The sequence below is a fragment of the Nannospalax galili genome, unplaced genomic scaffold (genome assembly GCF_000622305.1).
Source record: "Nannospalax galili isolate Female #2095 unplaced genomic scaffold, S.galili_v1.0 scaffold685, whole genome shotgun sequence".
In the NCBI taxonomy this organism is placed as follows: Eukaryota; Metazoa; Chordata; class Mammalia; order Rodentia; family Spalacidae; genus Nannospalax; species Nannospalax galili.
The window spans coordinates 3,416,203-3,439,959 of record NW_008353482.1 but is presented as its reverse complement, the minus strand read 5'-3'; the positions used below and the strand labels follow the sequence as shown (position 1 = coordinate 3,439,959).

Sequence of the window (23,757 nt, the reverse complement as noted above, 5' to 3'; positions counted from 1 at the left end):
GTATAAGAAGCGGATTGGTTGCTGGAGATCACGCCACGGGAGGAGGCGAGGGAGAGCAGGCTCTTGTGCACGCCCCTTATGGGCGCAGCAGGATGTTTACTGTTAAGAAGGTCCGGATACCGGCGCCATCTTGTAATGGCGGCGGAGGCTGTGGCTCTCCACAGATTATAGCATCAAAACTAATCTTGTTAATACCATGATCTTTGTATGAAAAGTTAGCTTTTGTGTATATGTGGTATTTTGCTTAGTTGTATATCAAAAATCTTGAGTTGAGGAACATACTATTCTAAGCCTTTGATCATTTTTGTGAATCATACTTATTTTTTCCTGTTTATGGCATGGATTTTAGAATGAATTTCCTAAAGAAGAATGAATTACATTTGGACAGTTAAATGCCATAAAGTGTACCCTCTAAGATGGAGAACAGGTGAAGGTGTCTGTTCTTGTCATCTTATCCATACTCCTAAGGGTTAAAGTTCTGGCTAGTGCCATAAGGCAAGAAAAAGAAATAGCCAATACAAATTGCAAAGAAGTATTTGCAGATGGCTTGTCTTCATAGAAAATCTCAAAGCACCTTAAAGATGACTAGAACTAATGAATTCAAGATCATGATAAACACACCAAAAAACTGTATTTCTACATACTAACAATAAGCATGTAGAAATAAAATTTAAAAGACAAAAATGAACCATAGCCTAAACTTCACATCTTTTTCACAAATTCAAAATGGATCATGAACACGAAAATAAACAAAACTATAAAAACTTACAGAAAATTCAGTGAAAAATGCTTTGAATCTAGAGTAGACAGACTTGGCACCACAAAAGAAAAAAAAACCAAGAAGTTGGACAGTAGAGCATTAAACACTTTTTTTTAGAAGAAGCATTTCATTACAGCTTTAACATGCTTAATAACAATTTCCAGAGCAAGGATAGATCTCTTTCAAAAGTGGCTATAAAAGTTTTAGGTTCGCAGTTGAATTAATTTAGTTATATAATATTGAACTCAGTATAAACCCTACAAGACATAAAATTGAATTGAGTTTTTAACCTTTAGAAAGATCTCCATTTCATTTTAAAATATACTGTTTCTTACAGAAAGACTCATTGCTTTTGCTAATAACACTTAGATGTTGGCACATGCATCTCTAATCTGTATATATCCGATTATTACTAGTCATGGTCGGTTGCACTCGGATCCTTGGCACCTGTGTATGTCTATAAAGTCATCAGGTGTTAAACACTTTTGTTCTGTGAAAATCCATGTGCAATGGACCCATTTTTCTTATCTTCCAAATTTGTATGTTGAAATCCTGACCCCCAATATGATGTTATTAGGGGGCCAGGGCTCTGGGAGGTCATGAGGTGGTGACAGGGCGGTTCTTGTGGCTAAGTGTCCTTGCTGGAGAACTCTAGAGAGCTTCCTGCCCTATTCCCATGAAGTGAAGCTGACCCTCACTAGATCCAGTGTCTGCGTCTATGTTCCGGGCCTCCAAAACTGCAAAACAAATGTGGTGTTGCTCCAGTTACCCAGCTGGTTTTATTGTATCAGCCAAAACTCAGATACCAAGTAAAGTAAATGGAAAAAAAACAAGTCACAGTTCCAGGAAAGAATATTTGCGTATTACATACTTGACAAAGAACTGTTACAAAGAACTCTTGAAATCCAAGAGTAAACGAGCAAACAAGCCAACGAGAAAGTGAGCAAAACTGTGAATAGACATTTTACTAAAGAAGATACACAAATTTCAAATAAGCATATGAAAGAAATTGTTCACCTCCCTTAAACATCAGAGAAATGTGAATTAGATCTATAATGGTTATCCACACATACCTATCAGAACAGCTAAAATAGACGCAATACCAAATGTTTGTAATGATGCAGAGAAGCTGGATCACTCCTGCCTTCCTGGTGGGAGTGTAAAATGGTTCAGATGTCCTGGAAAGCAGAATAACAGTTCCTTACCAAACTATCTAATTACTATACCAGCAATTGTTGTCTTGGACGATTATCTCAGAGAAATAAAAACTTATGTGCACACAAGCACCTGTACACAAATATTCATAGCAGCTTTATTTGTAATAGCCCCAAACTTGAAACAACCTAGATACTCCTCAATCATCATAGTTAAATAAATTGTGGTATATCTATATCATGGAATACTACTCACCAGTTCAAAGGAATGAACTGTTAATACACATAACAGCCTAAACAGATCTTAAGACAATCCTGCTGAATTAAAAGTTATTTGCATAAGGTCACATATTGTGTGATTCCATTTATGTAATAATCTTGAAATGAAACAAATATTGAGGAACCAGCTAGCGGTTAGCATAAGTTATTTTGAGTTGGAATCAGGAGGAGGAAGGTGGATTTGTCTGCAAGGAGCAGCATGGCAGTCTCCATGGTGATGGTTTTCTGTATCTTGCCTATGTCATCAGTATCCTGGCTGTGATTGCAAGAGGCTGACACCAGTACACAGTGTCTTTCTTATTATTTCTGACAATTACACATGAATCTACAATTACCTTAATATAGAAAATGTCATTTAAAATTAGGCTTGACATTTTATTAAATACTTGTCAGAGTATTGAGTTCTACATTGTGATTGATAAAAAATTACTCACAAGAACATCCCAAGATTTTCTATACTATTTTTCTAACTACCTAGCAATTATCAATATTATGAAAGACATATTTTAGTATTAACAATTTGATCAGCACAGTAAATATATAAACAATTTTGAGTATTTTAAAGTCTAGTTTTAATTATGAATAAAAAGAACCATACACACACAAAACCAAATGTCTGTGATTCAAATGACAGATGCCCACTGCTGTGCTGTACACAACTGACTATGTGCTCTGGACTCTGTCCAGTGATCAAAACGAGCTGAATTTCTTCCTCTTCTCTCTCGCAGGATCTCCTCTTCAGCGTGTGTGCCCTCAACGTCCTTTCCACCATCGTGTGTGCGTTGGCCACGGCCATGTGCTGCATGCAGATGGTCTCTGCTGATGTCCTGCAGATGGTGAGTGACCCTACTGATGCTCAAGGCCTCTCAGAGTAGTCACCTGCTCCCTCTTCCACTAGCCAGACTGAGTCCAGTGTAGAATTGCCTGCTTCTGGTTAGAGGTCAGAAGTGGAGAGAGAACAGTGGACCCTGTCAGGTAACATTGCCAGGAGGCCTTTGGATTCATCTTGTGTTGCTCTCTAGCAGAGGGAGAGTCTGCAGATTTGGTGCTATTGACTTAGTTTGGGTGGCAGCAAAGTTCCATGTTTATAATATAGTCCTGCCCCAGCAGAGCCCCTGGCATGTGTCCTTGAGTAAGTGCAGGGGAAGTCCTGCAGTTTAGACGTCCTCTAGACCCAGAACTTTCAGAGTAAGGCATTGTCCTTATTCATTGGGATTCTCTTTAATGAAGATGTTTGAGGGTGTTAGAAAGTGGTTTCTCAAATTGAAAAAATGCTGCTCTTTGCTTTTGAAATTTGCTAATTGACCCTGAGCTCATGATCCAGTGGCAGGCCACTGGCTATCATGTGGTGTTGTGGCTAGAGTTTTAAAAGAACTGATGTTCACACAGCAGTGAAGCCACAGCAGGGATCATGCACTTATTAATAAAATCTCTAAGTACACACGTCATAAATCATGAGGGCTCTTCTTTCAGTGTGAATGGAACATAGCCTCTGGTTCAGTATGTTGTTATTAAATTCACAATAAAGACAAGTTGATACTACACGATGCTAAGGATAGAAGCCACTCCTGTGCCCGCTTACCCTTCCTCTTACCCACTCCATGCCTCTCTGTCTGCCTTAGTCTGTTTTCTATTACTGTAACAGAACATCCAAGATTAGGTAATTTGTAAAGAAAGCAGGTTTACTTACCACAGAGTTCTGGAGTCTGGAGAGTCCAGGATTGCAGTGGCATATGGTTGGCTTCTGGTAAGGACCTCATGCCAAAATGTGGAAAGCAAGTAGGTGCATGTGGAAGAGATGGGGCATAAGACCTAACCTTGATTTGTTTATTAAATTTTTTTAAAATTTTATGTGTGTGAATGTATTACTTGCATGTAGGTAGGTGTACCCATGTGGTGCAGTGCCCACAGAGGTCAGAAGAGAGCATCGGATCCCCTAGAAATGGAGTTATGGACAGTTGTTAGCCACCATGTGGGTGCTGGGAATCAAACCTGGGTCCTCTGCAAGAGCAGTTAGTGCTCTTAACCACTAAACCATGTCTCCAGCCCCACTAACCTTGCTTTTTAACAGCCCCAACACCCCATTGGTAACTAAACCTGTCACATACGGTGAGAACTGACTCCTTCTAGATGGTGGCAATCCATTTGACACCCTGTAACCCAAGTACCTCCCACTAGGCCTACCTTCCAATGCTACTGTTTTGGTTCTAGACAAACCACATTCAAACCGTGGTACTGACTCTGTGTATGTATGCCCACATGTGCCTGTGTGTGTGCTTGCGTGTGTGCGTGCGTGCGTGCGTGCGTGCGTGTGTGTGTGTGTGTGTGTGTGTGTGATTATCTCTTCGCTTGCTGTGCGAGGGCCACTGTGCCTTCTACTCAGTGTTTTATGCATTTCATGAAAGAAAAGACAAGTTGTTACTGTAGTAGTCTTTTTCATTTAAATATTCTTCCTCATCCACCCCATGGCAGTGCATCAGTAAATCAAGCTAAAAGGCCAGAGAGCATCGTTACCAAGATATTAAAAATCCATTGGTCCTAATTGTATGTCACGTATAGCCTCCTGTTCATGGCATATATCCATGCAGCTGTCATAGCGGGCTGACCTTTCTGAGAGGGCACAGTATTCTGAAAGGTGTCTAATTAAGCAGTTATTCAGCAGGATGAACTTTTGGCCTCATGCATGAAGGCCTTGTGTTGGCAATTTTCTCCAGCATGTTGTATAAAGAAAAGGTTAAGTACCAGAGGATTCTACTCACCTCAGCAGATTTTACTATTGATCTGTAAATATCACACCAATTTGGCGAAACTAACAGAACTAAAGGCTGTAAATGCTAACAGTTTACACTCCCCTACTTCTAAGCAGTAACATTAAAATTGCCAACTAAATAACAAGGTACATTCTAGCTGTGGAAGCATATAGAATTATACCAGAAGTGTGCTTAGTCATTATATAGTGGCTTTGTGTGGATCAAGAGTAGGCCTGGGGTCAGGTGTCAGGTGTCTGCATCTGAGCCTCATTGCTTCTGATGTAAGTGACTCAGTGTCACAAAACCCACCTGTCTTCTCACCTATGAAATGGGCCTTCTGATCTCTGCTGAATTTTATTTGTTCGCAGTGCTGGGGATTGAGTCCTGAGCAGGGTAGGCAACAGCTCTATGGCTGAGCTATACCTTCAGCCTTTACTTTAGTGTGGTGGGAATAGCAGTCCTTGTTTTGGGATATTAGTCATTTCTCTGACCTAGAATGAGATTGGAAGTATTCCCTCTCTTCTGCTGTTTAGGAAAATTTCCAAAGGCTTGCTGTTAATTCTTTCAGGGTTTCATAGAGTTCACCAGTGAAGCTATCCAACTCTGGATTTTTCTTTGTGGGTCATTTTTTATTTTTTGATTACTAAATTCAGTCTCTTAATTTGTTAGTTTCTATTTCTTCTTAACTCTGTTGTGGTAACTGTCTTTCTAGAAATTTTTCCATGAACTTTGGAATTAAGTGAAAAATAATATGCATAAATTGTGTATGTAATTAGTGTGTGCGCGCGCGCGCGCGTGTGTGTGTGTGTGTGTGTGTGTGTATTCAAAGGAGGAAGGGGAGAGAGAGAGGGAGAGACTCCTTTTAATTTGTGTGTGTGTGTGCGTGTGTGTAATTTTTATTTTTTGTTTGCTCATTTCCCAATCAACTACTGGTTTTGGAAAGGAAGGCATCTCTTGGCAACCTAGTGCATGTGTTCTGGGGTTTTTGCAAGCACGTCTTTTGTCTCTTCTCCCTGCTTTGTGCTGTAGTCCCTTTACTCCTCTCCTCATACCATGGCACATGTCCCGGCTCTCCTTGGGTGATTTAATTTTTAGTTCATTCTTCAGGCTTCTCCCCAAAGTCTGCCCTATTTAAAAAATACTTTTATTTTTTATTTTTATTTTATGTGTATTAGTGTTTTGCCTGCATGACAGTAAGTGCACCACAAGTGTACAGTGCCTACGGAGGCCAGAAGAGGGTGTTGGATCCCCTGGAACTGGAATTACAGATGGTTGTTAGCTGCCATATGGGTGCTGGAACCCAAATTTGGGTCCTCTGGAAGAATAGCAAGTGTTCTTAGCCACTGAGCCATGTCTCCAGCTCCTGCCCTTCCTATTTTGATCATCTTTAGTCTTCAGATTATTCATGACCATCACATTTCCATTGTTCCCTCTACATTGAGCTCTACTTGACATGTGCTGCTCACCACAATCTTGTTGTTGTTTATCTTCTCCTATTTTAATATTTTAATTCAAGCTGTATTTTCACTTTTTGAACTCAGTTGTGACATGTTACTAGCTAATCATTCTGATGTTGTTTTTATCTGAGACTGTCAGAGTGAGAGGCACTGTTTAATTATTATTGTGTCTGTGGTACCGTAGACTGAACCCAGGGTCTTTTGCATGCTAAACAAGGGTCTTCATACTAGTTACAGTCCCAGTTTCCCTGAGAGACACTAATTCATGATGAGAACACTATTGAAGGCAGGACACTTGAGCATGTGTGGAACACCTCCTACGGCCTGTTCCTGACAGGCCAACACCATCCTGTGGGGGCATTCATGATTCATGGCCCCAGCTCTTTACTGCCTTTCTCTTCCTGAGCAGCTCTGCACACCAGGATGCTGGGCTGGGAGAGTGAAATCCAGCCCTAGTGCCATGCTTTGGCCCTGTCCTTGTTCTCTGACCTGGTGTCAAAGGATAGCCAGAGCCTGTACCACCCATGAGTGAAGTCATGCCACCACCTAACAGTCTTCATTCTGCCTGTGAGAACTGGAAGGAAAGACCCCAGCCATGATTTCTACTGTGGCTCATATGCTAACAGTACTTCAGGCAAACAAAACAGTAGCTATAACAGCCTTTAAGGAGAGTCCTTCATTAGTGTCATGGACTGATACATTCATTCACTTGTTTGCTCTTTTTGTTGTTTGTTTTTAACCCTTTTGTGTGGAAATCTTTTATTGAATTTTGTGTATTTCCTACAGAACATCTTAATCATCCTTATACCCCATTCCCCACTGACCCCCCTCCCCCATAGTCTCTCCAACTGGAATTTATGCATTCTGTCATTTGTGGTAAGGCCTATCATGTCATGTTAGTGTCCCCAGATGTTCCTCAGTACAAGTTCATCCACTGAGGTCTAGTCAGCCTATCTAGAGTCCCTTCCTTTAAGAAGATCAGCTCTTCTTCACCCAGCAGCAATCAGCTCAGTAGCTCTTCAGCTAAGATTGGGGCCTGCTGCCCATTTCCACAGTTCTGAGCTGGGTTTTTGTCTCCTTGAGTTTGCATGGATCTTTTGTATGCCGACACCATTTCTGTAGGTTTGTTTGCTCTCTCATTTGTGGCCACCTCCATTGATCCGATGAGTCATCAGGCAGCTCTGTAGTTTCCTTCTGGATACAGACAACTCAAGGTCGTACTTGACCCCAGAAGCTCAGCAGTGCTCTCAGGATGTTAGCAACCCCGAGTCCCAGTCCTCCAAAAAACCCACAACTTCTTTATAATTTGAATGCATCAGCACTGGGGGATAATTAGGTGAGCTGGAACTAACAAAATGAACTCAGGAAATTCAAGTGTTAAACCTATTGTCAGAACTGCTACACCTGAGTTACTCTAATGTGTGGAAATAGTAACCATATGATGGTACATTCTGTTTATTGACAAAGCTCAGTGGAGACTTTTTTTTTTCCCTAAATGTCTGTAGTGTCATTTTTAGTTTAGTTTTTAAATGTAACCTCATTTTCCCAGTTTCTGCCACATCATTTTCCTCCCCATGTCCCTCATTGCCACTTTAGCCTCGGGAACATCCTGGGCTGTTACACGCATTTTATTGTTCCTGGCATCTTGTATTATTACCCTGATGTTCTCACCTTGGCTCACATGCTTCATAAAGTAGTGCTCCTGTAGAAAGTGCAGGTGAGTGTGTGCCTTGCACAGGCCTGGTAACTGTGGCCTGGAGCTAGAAGGGGTGCAGGACACTCAAGGTCGTGACCCTACCCCAGATGCTCAGCAGTCACCTAAGCTCACCAGTGTCATATTACCGCTTCATCCCGTGGTGGGTGGCATCTAATGCAGATGACTTTGGAGTCACAGTGACCATCCTGAGGCCTGGGTTCAATAGGACTATCTCAAGCAGAGCTGCTCCTGACCTCCAGACAGGACCAGTGGCAGCTGATTCATCTAAACAGCTAGATAAAGAAGACAACTGTCAAAGTAATGCATGCATACCATAAATATCTTTCCTCGTCTTCAAATATCTGAACATTCGTCTACCAGCCTTGATTTGGGGCCCCAGTCTTACTCTTGGTTATGAGTCTGCTTGGTTGTTAGGTTGTATTTGTGCACAAACTTCGTAAGAGTTGTATCATTTGTGATTTCCAGGGTCAGTTCCTTGAAAGCAGAGTGTGCCATAGGAAGTGTTCAGAGTACACAGCACTCCTAGGCACTTACAAGGTTTGATTCTCCTCATTCACAGCACTGCTTTGCTGGTACCTAATTTGGCTGCACTTTCTGCTTAGCTACTCTGTGTGTTGAGTCGGGGGGGGGGCTGGGTGTGGAACTCAAAGCTTTGTATATGCTAGACAAGCATTTTATCACTGCGTTATATACCCAGCCCTTGAATTTTTAAAAAATATTTTATTTGTTACTTTTATTTTATGTATATGAGTGTATTGCCTGCATGTGTGTAAAAGTGCACCTATGTCGTACAATGCCTATGGAGGTCAGAAGAGGGCATCAGATCTCCTGGTACTGGAGTTACTTACAGATGGTTGTTAGCTGCCAGGTGGGTGTTGGGAATCGAACCTGGGCCCTCTACAAGAGTGACCAGTGCTCTTAACTGCTGAATCATCTTTCTAGTCCCCAACCCTTGAACTTTTGGGATGGGACCTCACTATGTAGCCCACACTGGGCTTGAAATCTTGGTTCTCCTGCCTCAGTTTGCAGAGTGCTGGGATTCTAGGCATGCACCACCACACCCAGCTAGCTTCTCTCTCTTGTTAAATTTCTCCAAAGCATTCAAGTTAATTTTCACATAACAAGCAGCTCTTCCTGTCTTCATCCAAAAATCACTGTGCTGTGACATTAGTAGCTACAACCTGCCTTCACCTGTGTAGGAAGTGTCCTACAGCCCTGGTTGCCATGGAACTTACCTGGGGTGGGTGGCAGTGAGTGACAGGCTCTGTGAGTGCCACTCCAGACCTGGACTACAGAGGGAAGGCACCAACTCTGCTAGTGGGTTGGCCAGAAACCCCTGCTGTTTGTGTAAGTCTGAAGAAGAGTAGAGGAAGAGAGCCTTAACCCTAGTTTCTTATTCTTTCTGGGCCATCCTAAATGTGTGCGTACTCCCTTCTGGAGCCAGAATGCTGAAGGAAAGCTGGGCAAGTGTCCTTTGTTCCTTAGGAACATGGAAGATAATGCTGGTCAGGAGCCAGGCCATGGGCATAAGTGAACAGGCCCATCTTCAGCCCAGAGAGGATAATGCTTATAAGGCCAGGGTGTTCAGGAAATGCCACCCTAAAGTCACCAGACCCTTGCTGACCAACCCTGCCCTTCATTCACCCTATACCCCACAGCAGATAGAGACATGGAGGCAGGAGACCTAGTAATTATGGCATGGGCCTTCATTTGAGCCTTACGACACTGCTGAGTGGGTCTGCGACAGAAGATGTCATTTCATGGTATGATCCCAGGAAAAAGGCACCTGGGACTCAGAAGTCAATAATGTACCAAAAGTCACAGGGGTCTCAGTAGTCAGGCAGCGTCTGGAACCAGGCTTCTGACTGATGGTCTGACACCCATTAACCTCTTCATGGTCTCCACATCACAGAAGCTTGGCTGTGAAAACCAGAGGAGCCAAAATTTAGGGTCTATATGTCGTAGGCCTTGGGAGGTTACCTAGGGCCAGGTAGCTGCAGTTCTCAGTCCCCCACTTGCTTCCAGGTATGGCTGTGGGAGAGCAAAGAGCCATCTCTCCCAGAGCAGACCGGACACTGGGTCATACACTCCTGTTGTATGAATGACAACCCTAGAAGCAAGCGATGCTCACTTTTGGTGTGTGAGGACCTCAGCCAAGTGCCACATGCAGGTATGCTGGTGTCTCCATGGTTCAGACAGCCTAGGGGAGAACAGGACCACCTGAGACAGAACAGGTGACTCAGAGCTCATTTTCTCCCCTCCATGGGAGATGCAGAATCATGATTTACAGTTGGCCACAAATGTGTAAGCATGAGGCCTCAGAGCATGGAGCTTGGAACGTGGGGAGGATGTGGGCCGACTGACAGGCTTTCCAGTCATAGACATTCTGCCTGGTCCTGAAGGTGGCCTGGAAGGTAGCCTGGTGAGGAGGCAGTGAGTTGCCAGGAAGAGGACAGAAAGACTGTTTGGTATGAAAGGTGAAGGATGGTTGAACAGGCTTCTTCAGAACAGGGAGTGTTTGATACCAGTCAGAAGGGAGCTGGAAACTGATGGGGATTCCGTATGCAGAAGTCTCACTGGTAAAGGAGTTTCTAATAGCCTGACCCCATCTGGATTGGATTAAAAATAGCTCCTCTGGCAAGATGGAGACTGCATTCCGAAGGCAAGAAGTCTAGGCAGCTTGTTCCTTAGCTGCTATGCAGGGGGAGAAGAGCTGGGGTGCCATAGCTAAAAGGTGTCTGTCCATCATCCACTCAGCTGATGTCCACTGAGCACATGCTCTGGGAAAACACAGGGGGCGGGGGGGGGGATAAAACACAGGCAGCCTGACAGGAAAATAATCATGTGTGTTTCCCACAGTTCAAAAGGGGGAGTTGGTTATCCAGGTGTGGGAGGGGAAGAAACACATGGAGGTGCTGAGTTTATACAAAGGAACAACTTCAGGATGCAACTACCACCTTAATGCTAAGGGAACAGTAGGAATGGAAGGAGGCAGGCTCACAGCACCTGCCTTCTTGCTGCTGTCTGTTACTCTCTCTAGCTCCCCTTATTGGTAGAGCCTAATAAGGAGCCAGCTAGCCAGGGAACCTGGGAAATGTAGTCTGCCTACTTCCAGCCTGAGAGTCTCAGAGCAGAAGACAGAGCTGGTGAGCCTGGGCTGTAAGGCACACTCTGTTCTCATTGAACACACGTTGGTGGTCGAGAGGATAGGAGTCAAGTGGGACTGGCAGGCTTCTTGCTGGGGAGGATAAAGAGCCCAGGTAAAAGGCTTCATGTGAAAGGAGCCTGAGACACCAACTGTGGAGATGGGGCCAGCACGACCCTGGAAAAGCAGTGGTCCTCAGAGGGGATGCACTGCCCTTTAACATTTGCAGGCCTCTGGTGTTGGGCAGCATCTCCACATTAAGTCTGCTAATGGGTCATGTGACTTAGAGATGTGTATTGTTCCCCTACCTGATGGAATTCTGTCCTCAATGGCACAGTGTCTCGGCTTTTTATGTATGTTTCATTAGTTTTACTTGACTATATCATTGATTTTTCTAATTTCTGATGGAGATTAATTCAAAATATTCCTTATTTAATCTCAAGGACATTTGTCCTCCCCTAACCACCCACTGTCTGTGCAGAAAGCATGAGGATCAACAGCTTCTGAGGCAGAGGATGACAGCAGACAGTGGCCTGCTCACAGCAGCCCATTTCCCTCTAATTTCAGACAACTAAAAACGCATAGCTGTGCGGCAAGCCAGCTGGAAAGGCAAGGAATGCGGTGTGTGTTAGGGAGATGCGTGGGAGCCATTTTTAATCTGATGTGCCCTCATTCAGATATAGCCATGTTCACTTTGCATTGGCCCAGATCACACTGATGTTACTACATTTGACCATATTCAGAACCGTAAATTCACCCACACTAGTGCAAAAATTCTCTTATTGCCTGGCCCCTGTGTGCACCCTGTTGTCAGAAGGCACTGCCTATCATGCTGCTCCTCAGTACCAACATCTCACTGGCTCCTGAATATCCTCAGGATTAAGAACTGACTTGAAATTCTTATTGATTTGCCTTTCTGAAACATATCTTTCACTGGTCACCTGCTTTTGAGCCTGAGCACTGTCCTGGAATCCCAGCCTTTGATGTCCCACCAGTCTTCGAAGGCCCGTTCAGATGTTACCTGCTTCATGAATCCTTTGTAGACCCCCAAGTGCCCACTCTACCTCAGGGCCTGTGTTTGCTAATGAAACCATTTTTCTGAACTGTGTACAAGTGGTACTTGATGCATCTTTTTCCTCTCTTACTTCCCCGGCCATCTGTGGGAGAGCAGGGAGCCTGCACAGTGTGTTCTTTTCATGTCTATAGACTCTACATTGACAGTGATGAAGCAGTATCTCAGGGCACTTCCACAGCACAGGTGGCCTCTTGATAGGTAGGACCCCAGCACACAAGGAGACACAAGTATTGATTAGTACTTCGGACATGGAAACCCAGGCAAATAGCATTCCTTCTGTTAAAGTGTGTTTCCCTTAATTTGTTTAAATGGCATCTTAGTGCTTAGGTTTGTTCCTCAGAACATTCTGCAGCTCATGGAGTAGTTTCCTCTCCTTCAGAGCAATGTTTTCCAAAGTGTGTGGATTTTCTAGATACTACTGTCCAAAGGAGCCTATAATGAATCATAATGAAGTGTGTGAGACATGTTGGGTTAACCAGCTAAACAGTTAAGTGACTTTTGCAACATGAGTTGAGCACTTTGTAGGGCTCCAAGAAGGGACTTGCATATGGGGCAATGTGCCAAGTTTATTTCCTGATAGGTACTTGTTTAGTGTGCATGTTGAAGGTCTAGCCTTTCTTATAAAGTGCTGGTTTAAACTGCAGGTACCCTTTGGACTGAAGTGTTTGAGCAGTAGTCGCAGGAGTAAAGGTTGACAGTAAGGAACCTGGTACAGTCTTCTGGGGTGACTACTTTTCTTCTCACAAAAAAATCAAAAGCATTTTCATAGCAGCATGGGAAGCAGAGCAGAGGGAGGTTTCCAAGGTGGTGTGTGAGGAGTCATCCTTTGTACGGTGTGTGTTTAGCAGTGATGGCTTGGCAGCTTAAACTACAGGCAGTCTACCCTGATCAGTAAAGTGTGCAGTTAGTCTCCTTAGATGCCAGCCACACAGGTGTCCCAGGTAACTCTGGTTCTCTGTGTTCCAGTTCTTCCCACAGAGGTCACACTCCACCAGCGCCGCCTGCATGACTCCCCACGGCACTATTCTCCACCAGACTCTGGACTTCGACGAGTTCATTGCCCCACTTCCACCTCCGCCCTACTACCCTCCAGAGTACACCTGCACACCCTCTGCTGAAGCCCACAGGTCAGTCTTCCCCTCCATGTCCTTTGTCCCATGATGCCTGAGGAGCCAGAAGACAGTGCATCTTTTGGAGGAGGAAGTTGGAATGGCAGGGGAGAGTGGTATAGAGTAGAGGACTGAGAGCCAATTCTCTATCCCAAGGATAGAAAGCAAAGAGTGAGAAGAGACAGCCTAGAAATAGAACATTTCTTATTTTTGCTCAGCCGAGTTTTGGTGGTGGTGATGGATGTTTTGTTCTATTTCGATATTTTTGTTGTTGGTTTTGGAGACAGGGCCTCACCAAACAGCCCAGGCTGGCTTTAAATTGTCTGTGGAGCCCAACATGGCCTCCCATTGCACTCCTCCTGCCTCAGCTGTTGGACTCACGGGCAAGTACCACCAGGCCTGACTTGAAATAGAACATTTGTATTGCTGTTTCTGTAGTATCTCCCAAATGATGACTCAGGCTGACAAAGTGACTGTTATGCTCTCATACTTGCAAGACTGCTATTGAGTTTAGTCATCCATAGAACATGGAAAATTAATTAGAAATTTCATCAGCTTTGTGACTGTTTTAATTGTAATAGAGCCATAGAGTGGATGTTTTCCAGAAAAAGACGGAAGTTAAAACTATGCAGTGATCCAGGCTTTCAGTTCTCAAATGTGACAAGTATTAGACAGTCAGCGTTTTGAGAGAAATGTCAGGCTGCAGGCTCTGTCCTCTAGGGATGATGATGTGACAGACTGTCCTGTCTTTCCAGGGGTCTCCACCTGGACTTTGCTTCCTCTCCATTCAGCACTCTGTACGATGTTGCCATCAACAGTCCCAGCATGTTGTACCCTGCAGAGCTGCCCCCACCATACGAGTCCGTGGTGGGCCATACCACTGCCAGCCAGGTGAGGCCCAGGCCCCAACAGCACCAATTTCTATGTGTGGGTAGCCTTCCTGGCCTTCCCTTAGGTAGTGCCAGGCCAGGGGCAGGGTTGTCTGTGTCACTGATGCCTGTCACAGCTTTGTTCTGAGGCCGCTGCATGCATCCATACCTATTAAGGCTTTGTACAAACTGCAGGATGCAGATTTCAGCTCTGCTCTGGCCATATCAGTATTTGAACTTTCCCTTTGGTTACTCAGCTTAATTTCTGTAGCAATACTGAACAACTTAAATGGGTCTGAACTCAATGTTCCCAGTGTGTATGAAGATACAGCAAAGAAGGAATGGCGGTAGCTTCCAACCTATAAACAGGGCACCCCAGCATGAGAGAGCTGGACCATGGGCTGACTACTCAGGGGAGCCAGGCCTGTCTTGACTATTGCCACAGGCCTAGTCTGATGGAGCAGTAAGAAGGTAGTTCTATGTTCCTGCTATACTCAAGGGCTTGGTGGCCTCTACTGCTAAGTATTTTGGGCCTTCTTCCAGCTATATGTGTCAGGGGATGCCACAGCCTCACGGTTCTCAATGAATAATAGGCACTGGGAATACATTTGGAGAGCCTTTTTTTCCCATCTGAAAAACAAAGATGATATTAGGGCCTAGCTCATAAGATAAAGGGAGTGGTGCTGGTAACAGCCCAACAGGAGGCTTGGAACCTAGTAAGTGCTGAAGTCAGCAGAAGTCTGAGGCCTGCTTTGGTAACATTTTTATAATTGTTGTCATTGTCATTATTGTATATGGACGGTCCCTAGCTAGGACAGCAAGATGGGAATACTTAGAAAGGTCATAGGACTAGGGAAGTTTAAGGTGGAAGCTTTGGGGAGAGGAGTAGGGGTCGGGGCACTACAGTTAGGTAGAACAGGCAATGTGTCAAGGAGGTAGACAGCCCTGTGACCAGGAACATCTGCAGGGCATTCCAGGCACACCCTCACTGTGCCCCCTTCATGCTTCTTAGCAGCCATGGAGCAACTGAGCAAGTTCCCCTCTTGCACATCAGTGATCGGGTCAGCCCTGGATGGCCACCTGTTGTCCCTACTGACTCCTGAGCAACAGCCCTACCTGCAAGGCTTAGCCCTTCTGCTGTCACCCCAAGCTCTCATCCCACCCTTTAGATATCATGAGAGCCCATATGGGTAGAGAACAGGCAATGTGGGCCTTTCTGTCAGCCACTGCAAAGAGATAATGGCCCCTGAAGAACCTCTGTGGATGGAGTCCTTTCCTATTTATTGCATTGGCTCAGGCTCATAAGCCTCTAAGATAATCACAGCCACAAGGCTGGGTCACTTTCCCCAGCTGGGTAGTGGACCAGGAAGAGGAGGCAGGTAGCATCTGTGAATGATGGGAATATGAACAGTGCATTCAGACTTTGAATTCAGTATATCACTGGAGAAAGAAACATTTACCACAGGAATCCTCTCTCAGGGTGATTTGTAGCAGGCAGCTCAGCATTGGGCTGGCCTGGTAAGTCTGGCCTGCCCTGGCACAACCAGAAGGTCTCTGAGCAATGCCTTTGCATCCGTTCTAACCCTGAAATGCCCAAACCACTCAATGACTATAGGTGGCAGCTTCAGACTTACTCAAGACCTCTGCCTCCTTTGTATGCATGATAGTCATTACTGTGTGGGTACTGTCTAAGAGAAGTGTGCTTAGTGAGTTGGTAAAGCGAGACCCTGAAATCTCACCACTTCAACAGAGATTTTCCTAGACTTTCTAAGCTGAACAGGAGCCTTTGACTTAGTGATACCTTTTATCCTTCTGTTACAAAAAAAACAGCAAGAGGTTGGTTTTAATGACTGGCTTCAGCACTCAGAGGTTTCCAGCCTACATTAGAGTCTAGGTAGGATCTGAGGGCTCATACTTGCTGGGTTATGAGGAGGTACCCAAGCAACAGGCTGTGGAATTTAGACTCCAATGGGCATCCCAGTCCCACAAAACCTTGTCAGTTAAATCCCAATGTTAGATCTACCCCCAGGGTTTCCAAGTCTGTAGTTGGTTGGGGAAGGAGGGTAAATGAGGAATGTGCATCCTAACAGGTTCCACACCCTGATGATTCTGGGTCCAACTTTGAGAAATGGCGATCATGGGCACAAGGTATTTGGCAAAGAGGAAAGAAAGTGGGTGGTTGTTAGAAGGAGAGTATGGGGTGTGCAGATAGGGTGTTGGGGGCATCACTAAACCTAAACCCACATGGCAGAAACCTGGGGAGGGTGCATTAGGGCCAGGGCAGAACCCTAGATGGAGAGCAGTCCCCAAGAAGGTAGGGGGGTGCTGATGGCTGTATGCAGGTAGGCAACTCAGGGGCAATAGGAACCTGAAGCCACGTCTGCATTTGTGTTGATTTCCATGTCACTTTGGTGGGGGGGTAGGGTGGGGGTGGCTACCATTATAGAATTCTAGCTTCCTTTTGTGAGCTGATACTCCTGTTTCCAGAAAAGAGGACTGAGTAGATAGATTCATGATCCCATGGAGAGTGGCAGGATTGGGGCACTGCCCTTCTAAAAGCCTTAGCTTCCCAAAAAGAACCTCTTTCCAGCGGACTTACCCTGGCCTTATGTAGACAATCAGTAGCTCCTGGCTTTGAGTGTGACCTGAAGTGCCCCCACCCCATGCCATACACTATAATATTGATTCTTGTTTTATCACCAATTCACTCTGTCCCTAAAGAATAAAATATAACAAGATAATATATGGTTTGAGATCAATATGGCACTGTTCTCCCAAGCCACTGGGAATTTTCCTACTATGATTTCTCTCTTAGAACTTTACTAAGAAGGACTGAAGGTCAAAGCTGTGTTCTGTCAGCTTGTATTAGCTCAGAAACATGTGGCCTGAAGGTGCTTACACAAACCTGATGTGCTCAGGAGCAGCCCAGGGGGTTATGTAACATGCTGTGTGGCCCCTCCCTGGGCTACCTGAGGAGCAGGGGTGCATTTGATAATTAAGGACGTGCAGTCCCCCAGGCCAGTTCTCTTTGACTCCCTGGTCTCAAAATACTTTTCAATTCTACAGACATCTCTATGAGTCCAGAAGTGAGCGAAACCCATTACCATCCACAGAGGGAAGGCTTGCCAGCCAGCTGCCTCCTCCTCTAGGGTGGTCGATCTTCCCTGACCAGACAGCAAGGAGCTACCCCTTCACAGCATGCACATTCTCCCTGGATGAGAGGAGGTTAATTACCTGCCCTTGCAGGACAAATGGTATATAAATTGCCTATCAGCACTGGTTAAGGTAAAGTGAGCGAGACAGAATGACATGAGCGAATCAGCACCACAGCAGGTAGGTAGGAGATGGGGGTCATTGGGAAGGTGTTTTTTTGTTTGTTTGGTTTTTTTTCCCTGACATAACATCTTTCTATGTTGTCCAGGCTGACCCTGAACTCCTAAGCTCACAGAATCTTTCCTCCTCAGCCTCCCAAATAACTGGGTCCCCAAGTTCACACCTGGGAGGATATTTTTTAACCCTTGACTTAGGAGTTCATTTAGATCTACTCCCTCCAATGGATGAGTCACGTGTACTCTCTTCTGGCCTAGGTGACCATGTTGTTCTTTCTCACAGCTTCAGTCTGTATCCACAGCAAGGTCAGAGATATGAAATTCTATCCAGAGCAGCAAAGTTATTGAGACTGCGTCAGTTTGATATTCCTGATTAGACAACAAGCTTATGTTCCAGGGACCACATACCACTGTGGTCTATATCCATAGGATATAAAACCATGAATCAAACAGAATTCCCTGCCTTGTGGGACTGACAGTCCGTAACTGGGACAGGGACAGGCATAGGGACAGGGACATAAAACCTTCTTTGGGACTTCAGAAGAAGAAGTGCACCTGGTTGTCTGGGTAGAGCTAAGGCACATGGGAACTAAGGAAGGTCATCCTCATGGAGGGCAAGGCTCACAGAGGCAGAGACAGGATGGGCAGAGTCTGGTGTGGAACTTCAGGTACATGAGGTCATGAGAAAATAGCCTCGGTAAGACTGCATGGCCTTGTGTGTCTAACTATAGAAGTGCCTTTGATGAATTCAGTGTCTAGATTGACAAAACCCAGAAGTGCTTTAGGAATTTTGACTGGGAAGCAGCATGGCTAGAAGAAGGGGCACTTGCTGTGGGACTAGAAGTCACGAAGAAGGAGGTGGGCAGACACTGGGACAGCAGCTCCAGCACTATGAATTATATGTTCAAAGGAAATGACCTCTACATTTTAAAACTATCTTGAGCCTATAACCTTCCTTCTCCATGACAGCTGATCATTGCTTCCAAGTTGCTTTTCATAAACCTGGTGCTAAATGGTTGACCTCCAGGAGTGACAAACATGTCACAGAAATGCAGCAGAATTTCCATACAGGATTTGCCCCAGAGCTGATTTACCTAAATTCCAATTGATCTTTCAGTTATGATACCTGGTCAGAGTAGCATCTTGAAGAACTAGGAAGTCCCAGGTCTCAGAGTGTCCCTGGCTGGGGTAAACATGTAGCTTCTCCTCTCATGGTCCTCTAGCCCCTCCTTCTGCAAGGAGATGTGTTTATGAGCCTTTAAGATGAACTCAGATTTCAACTTAAAAACCATGCCATAGACCCCCTTCCTCTTTTTCTGCCTTTAGAGTAAGTTCATTGCCAATGCTGTGTGAATGGAATGGCTACTTTCCCTGCAGCTTTGTATGGCAAGGTGACTTCTGACATCAGGGACAACCACATTCAAATTAAGCCCCTAACACTGCCTGGAGAGGTGATGGATACGCGCTGTCTCCTTTCCAAACCACATTTCCTGATGTTGGTGTACAAGGAGGCAGAGAATATAAAGCAAATCCAATTTCCTCTGACCTCGTCCCTGTGCGTATTTGGTTTCTCTTGTTTTATTTATATTTCTATATTACCAGACCTTTCTTTTTCTGGTGGTGGGTTTCTAAGTTTCCTCTCTTCTCTCCTCCTTCTCTCTCTCTTTCATACACACACATGCATACACACACACACACAAACACACACACACACACACACACACACACGAGAAGAGGGAGAAAGACAGAGTGAGAGAGATGATTAGCAATGGGAAGAGAGTTATAAAATGCAATGACCCTTTAGGCAGCTATTCCTTTTGTGTTATTTAGTGGAGGAATCTTGACAGTCATTTCCAAAATTGGTTATGGTCACATAGTGAATACAGTGGGAGAAAAGATGTGTACAGGTACTGATGGTGGTGTGCATTCTCCCTCCCCTAGTGCCCTCCACAGCAGGACCAAAGGGCTTAGGTACAAGAATATTGTGTGCAGTGTTGCTCTAAAGCATGTCAGTGGGATGAAAGGCAGCATGGGGGTGGGTTGTGGGGGGCGTTCTCCCTAGTCCTACCTCCCCAGCCCTTCTCACCACTACCCACCTCCCACAGGGAGCAGCTTATACCCTTTGTGTTGGTGCCACAGCTGGAGCCACCTTCCCTAGCTCCAGCCCAGTTTGCAGAGGAGAGATGAGGAATGTCAGCTATCTGATTGAAGTGGAGGGAAAGCAGGAGGCAGAAATGTAATTACCTTAGCTAGAATCGGACCAAGCCACAGGGGCCTGCCTCACCTTCCCCAGGCTCCTCTAGAGCTCATTATTTGCCAGTAGGTCCCCAAAGCAATTCTAAACCAACTTAAGGAGTCAGAAATTGTTTCCTGATCTGGTGTAGGGGTATGTGGGAGTGCTATTGTTGTGATGTATGGATAGGACACATTGTGTTTCAAGCCCAGGGCCTGTGCCAGATGCCCTGAAGCACGGTAGAAAAACTGTGTCTATTGGGGTAGAAACTGTACCACATGGAGCATGGGCAGGGTGAGGATGGGGTCAAGAAGCTAGGAAGCCCATTCTTTTCTGTCCTGTTCCCTGAGATCTCTCTAGGTAAGAGTCACTCCAAGAGAAGAGTATCAAAAGCTCCATGACCTGAACTGAAGGACAGCTCTGTAGCCCTGCATTCCAACAAGACAGGGTAGTACAAACAACAGTGTGCCATCTCTTTTGCACTGGGGGTTGGCACTCAGACTGGCAGCCCACCCTGTGTGCACCTGGACCCTGATCTGGATCTCAGATGGGAGGGCAGCCTAGGCGCCTCTGCTCCATCCCTTCTGTAAATGACTGAAGGAAGAAAGAGCATAAGCAAGCTAAGGAGAGCCTCGGAGCTCACTTGGGCAGTGGCCATTTATCCAGTGCCTGTTACATGTCCTAGCCATGCTGGTGTGAAGCACTTCAGGTCTCATGTCCATTTGTCCCGTGGCTTTATTGTTCTTGGAGCCAGAAGGAAGAAAGTGAGTGAAAAAAGGGATTGGAAGTGATGGCAGGGGCTGCCCTGGGTCCCACTGTGGAGGATCCTCTGTGGCCTCTGTTGGCTCTAGATAGTACCCACTCGTGGAAGGTGAGTAGGCTTAGGATGTGCCAGGCCTTGGAAGGTGCTCTGAGTACAGAAAAATGGGCTTGGGCCTTGGCAATCATGACCTCAACTCTTATAGCCTCCACCTCATAAATTTAGGGGAGAAAAGTAGAAGTGTATGTTTATGTCTCTAATCCTTGCTAGATGAGCCTAAAGCCAGCCTGCATGGTCATCCCTCAGTTTCCTCGGGGTATTAGTTTCAGGACATGCCCACCCCCCCCCAATACCAAAATCTGTGGATGCCCAGTTCCCTTACTTAAAATCAAGTGCTGTTAGTACAGAACCTACACACAGTCTGTCCTGTACTGTAAATTGTCTCTAGATGACTTATGACACCTAATAGAACACACCTGCATGGATTCAGCATAGTACTTGATGTATGGAGATTCAAGGTTTTCCCTTTGTAACTTTCTGAATATTTTTGCCCTGATTGTTTTCAATCACTATTAGTTAAAGCAAGGGACTACGAGGGCACAGAGGGCTGAGTGTGTTACTGGAGGCTGCTGGGGTGCTTTCCTGAGCAAGGATGATGTTTCATGTTTCTTGCTATAGGTTCCAAGTGTCAATCACCAGGTGGCTGAGTCCAGTTCCGGGGACCCAAATACTGCTGCTGGTTTCAGCACACCAGGTAACTGTACCTCTCTTAGAGTTTGAAGCACTGTTTGTATAATGTTTTACAAAGGTGTCTCTTCCCTTCTGCCCCTTCCTTTCTTCTCCTCTTCCTACTCCTTTCTCTCCATCTCTGACTGAAGCAGGGGAGGCTTTTCCACAGTTTTCCCTTTTAAGTCCATATAAATTTTCCCCATTCTTGCATCCAGTAAGTCAGTGTTTCTGGGAGAGCTCACACTTTCTCTGAGGAGGGTTTTGTTCCCCTCTTCCTTCAGTGTCCTTTCTCCCTCACTTGAGGACATGGATTTGAGGAAAAGCACTACTCGACTTGAGGTCTACCCTTTCAGGAAAAAAAAAGGAATATATAGACAGTTGCTGGCTCTCAGTGGTTTGACTTAGGCTTTTCGGACTTTATAATGGTGGAAAAGCAATATGATATTCAGCTTGAATTTTAAATTTTGATATTTTCAATAAATTGCATGTATTATCAATACATTATTAAGAAAGAAACTTTGTATTAGACCATTATGTTCAACTGTAGGCTGTTGGGAATGTTCTTAGCATGTTCAAGGCAAGTGATGTTGCGCTGTGATGTTCAGTAGATTTAATAAATATGTTTTTCACTCACTACATGATGATGTAACTACATTATTAAATCATGAGCATCTGTTCCAGGCTCCTATGTACTAGACTTCTCTCTCAGAAGGAAGTAAGCTAGACAAGGCAGCTTCCAAGGGTGAGGCTGGGCTGAAGGCAAGCTGAAAGTCATGAACTTGACAGCTCTGAAAGGAAAATGTGAAAGGCCAGATTCCTAAACATACTGGAAACTCTATGGTACTGAGCCAGGGTGAGGGAAGTGGTCTGAGGCATCAGGGAAACCAATCAGAGTCACTAGCAGAAAGAAGAAGAGGACCAGGATTGGAGCTTTCCAGAGAACCCCCTTTTGGAGAACCCCATCTAGGCTCATGGGGACAGATTTGAAGAGTAAAGTCAGATAACTCATGGCAACCCGTGAAGGTCCATTATTATAGTCCCATGTCTCTCTGTCCTTGCCCCTAACACAGAATTAACATCTAAGAGAAGCAGGAAGAAGCCATGTTTTAGGAAGGGCCCCCCTGGGTCGCAGAGAGCCCCAAGTCTCTGCAGTCATGGGGTTCAGAAGTGATTGTGTCTCTCCCTTGGTCACTCCAAGGAGCCAGCAGAAACTGTGCTGACTTTCTGAAATGTGTCCCAGGCCTCATCAGGGGGTGACCACACAGTCTACTACATTCAAGGTTTTGGGTCCTGCTGCTCCCAACCATGAGATGCCTGCAGATTACACATTCATGGTGAAAACACAATTGAAAAGGTCAAACTGGCAGCTGCTAGAGCCCTTCTCTGCTCATTAATTAAGGGTAGGGAGAGTTGAACAGAGGAATCTGGGTATTCCTTGCCTAGGACCTGGTGGGCAGGCTCTGGAGCTGACTGGAAGACCCAGATGTGCTTCCAGCTACCAGTCTTCTGGCCAATATTCCCATCACTAGGGAGTTCAGAGTATACTGGCGAGTACTTATGGAGGCCTTTAGGCCAGCAAACTTCGTTGTTGAAAAGATACCTCCTCAATGTCATTGCTGTACTACAATGAGGTTAGTTCAAGGTTCTTTTTCTTGTTTTTTTTCCCCATGTGAGTTCAGTTGCTCCAGGATATTTCTGCTTTTACACCTTAGTCAAAAACCTGTTGGAAAAGAGCTGAGGGTATAGCTCAGTGGTTGAGAACTTGCCTGGCATATATGAGGCCCTGGTTCAAACCCCAGGACTGAAAACAAAAAAGTCAGTTGGACATAATTATATGGGTCTATCTCTGGGTTTTCTATTACATCCCCTTAATCTGTGTGTTGCTCTCCCAATGCCTTACTGTTCATGACAACAGTCCTTGTATGAGCCAAAGCATCAGGAAGTGTAATGTCCCCTTCTTGTCCTTCAGCCCAAGGTGGTTCTGTCACAGGGCCTGTGCTTTTCCATATGCATTTCAGAATGATCTTATCTGAATCTTCAAAAGTACTTACTAGGATTTCTGTAAGAACCACATTATACCCTTAGAGCAATTTAGAGAGACTTGGCTTGCCTACACTGAGCCTTCAAATCCATGAACAGAGTGTGTCTCCATTCCCTGGGACCATCTTTTATTTCTTTCATCCTTACTTTTTTTTATTGCCTGCATGTAAGTGAGTGCACCCGTGTCATGCAATGCTGCGGAGGTCAGAAGAGGGCTTCAGATTCCCCTGGAACTGGAGTTAAGGACGGTTCACAGCCGCTGTATGGGTGCCGGGAATCGAACCGGGGTCCTCTGCAAGAGCAGTTAGTGCTCTTAACTGCTGAGCCATCTCTCCAGTCCCCATCCTTACT

The 23,757-nt window shown here is 45.2% G+C and overlaps 1 protein-coding gene across 1 annotated transcript in view; it reads left to right on the top strand.

The window, feature by feature from the left end:
* Fam189a1 (family with sequence similarity 189 member A1) overlaps positions 1-23,757 on the top strand; it is a 530,618-nt gene that overhangs the window by 497,335 nt on the left and 9,526 nt on the right. Inside the window, exons 5-8 of the mRNA XM_008850622.1 lie at positions 2,922-3,029; positions 13,304-13,464; positions 14,202-14,337; positions 21,316-21,391. Of these exons, the coding sequence (XP_008848844.1) occupies positions 2,922-3,029; positions 13,304-13,464; positions 14,202-14,337; positions 21,316-21,391 (481 nt within the window). The remainder of the gene's footprint in view (positions 1-2,921; positions 3,030-13,303; positions 13,465-14,201; positions 14,338-21,315; positions 21,392-23,757) is intronic.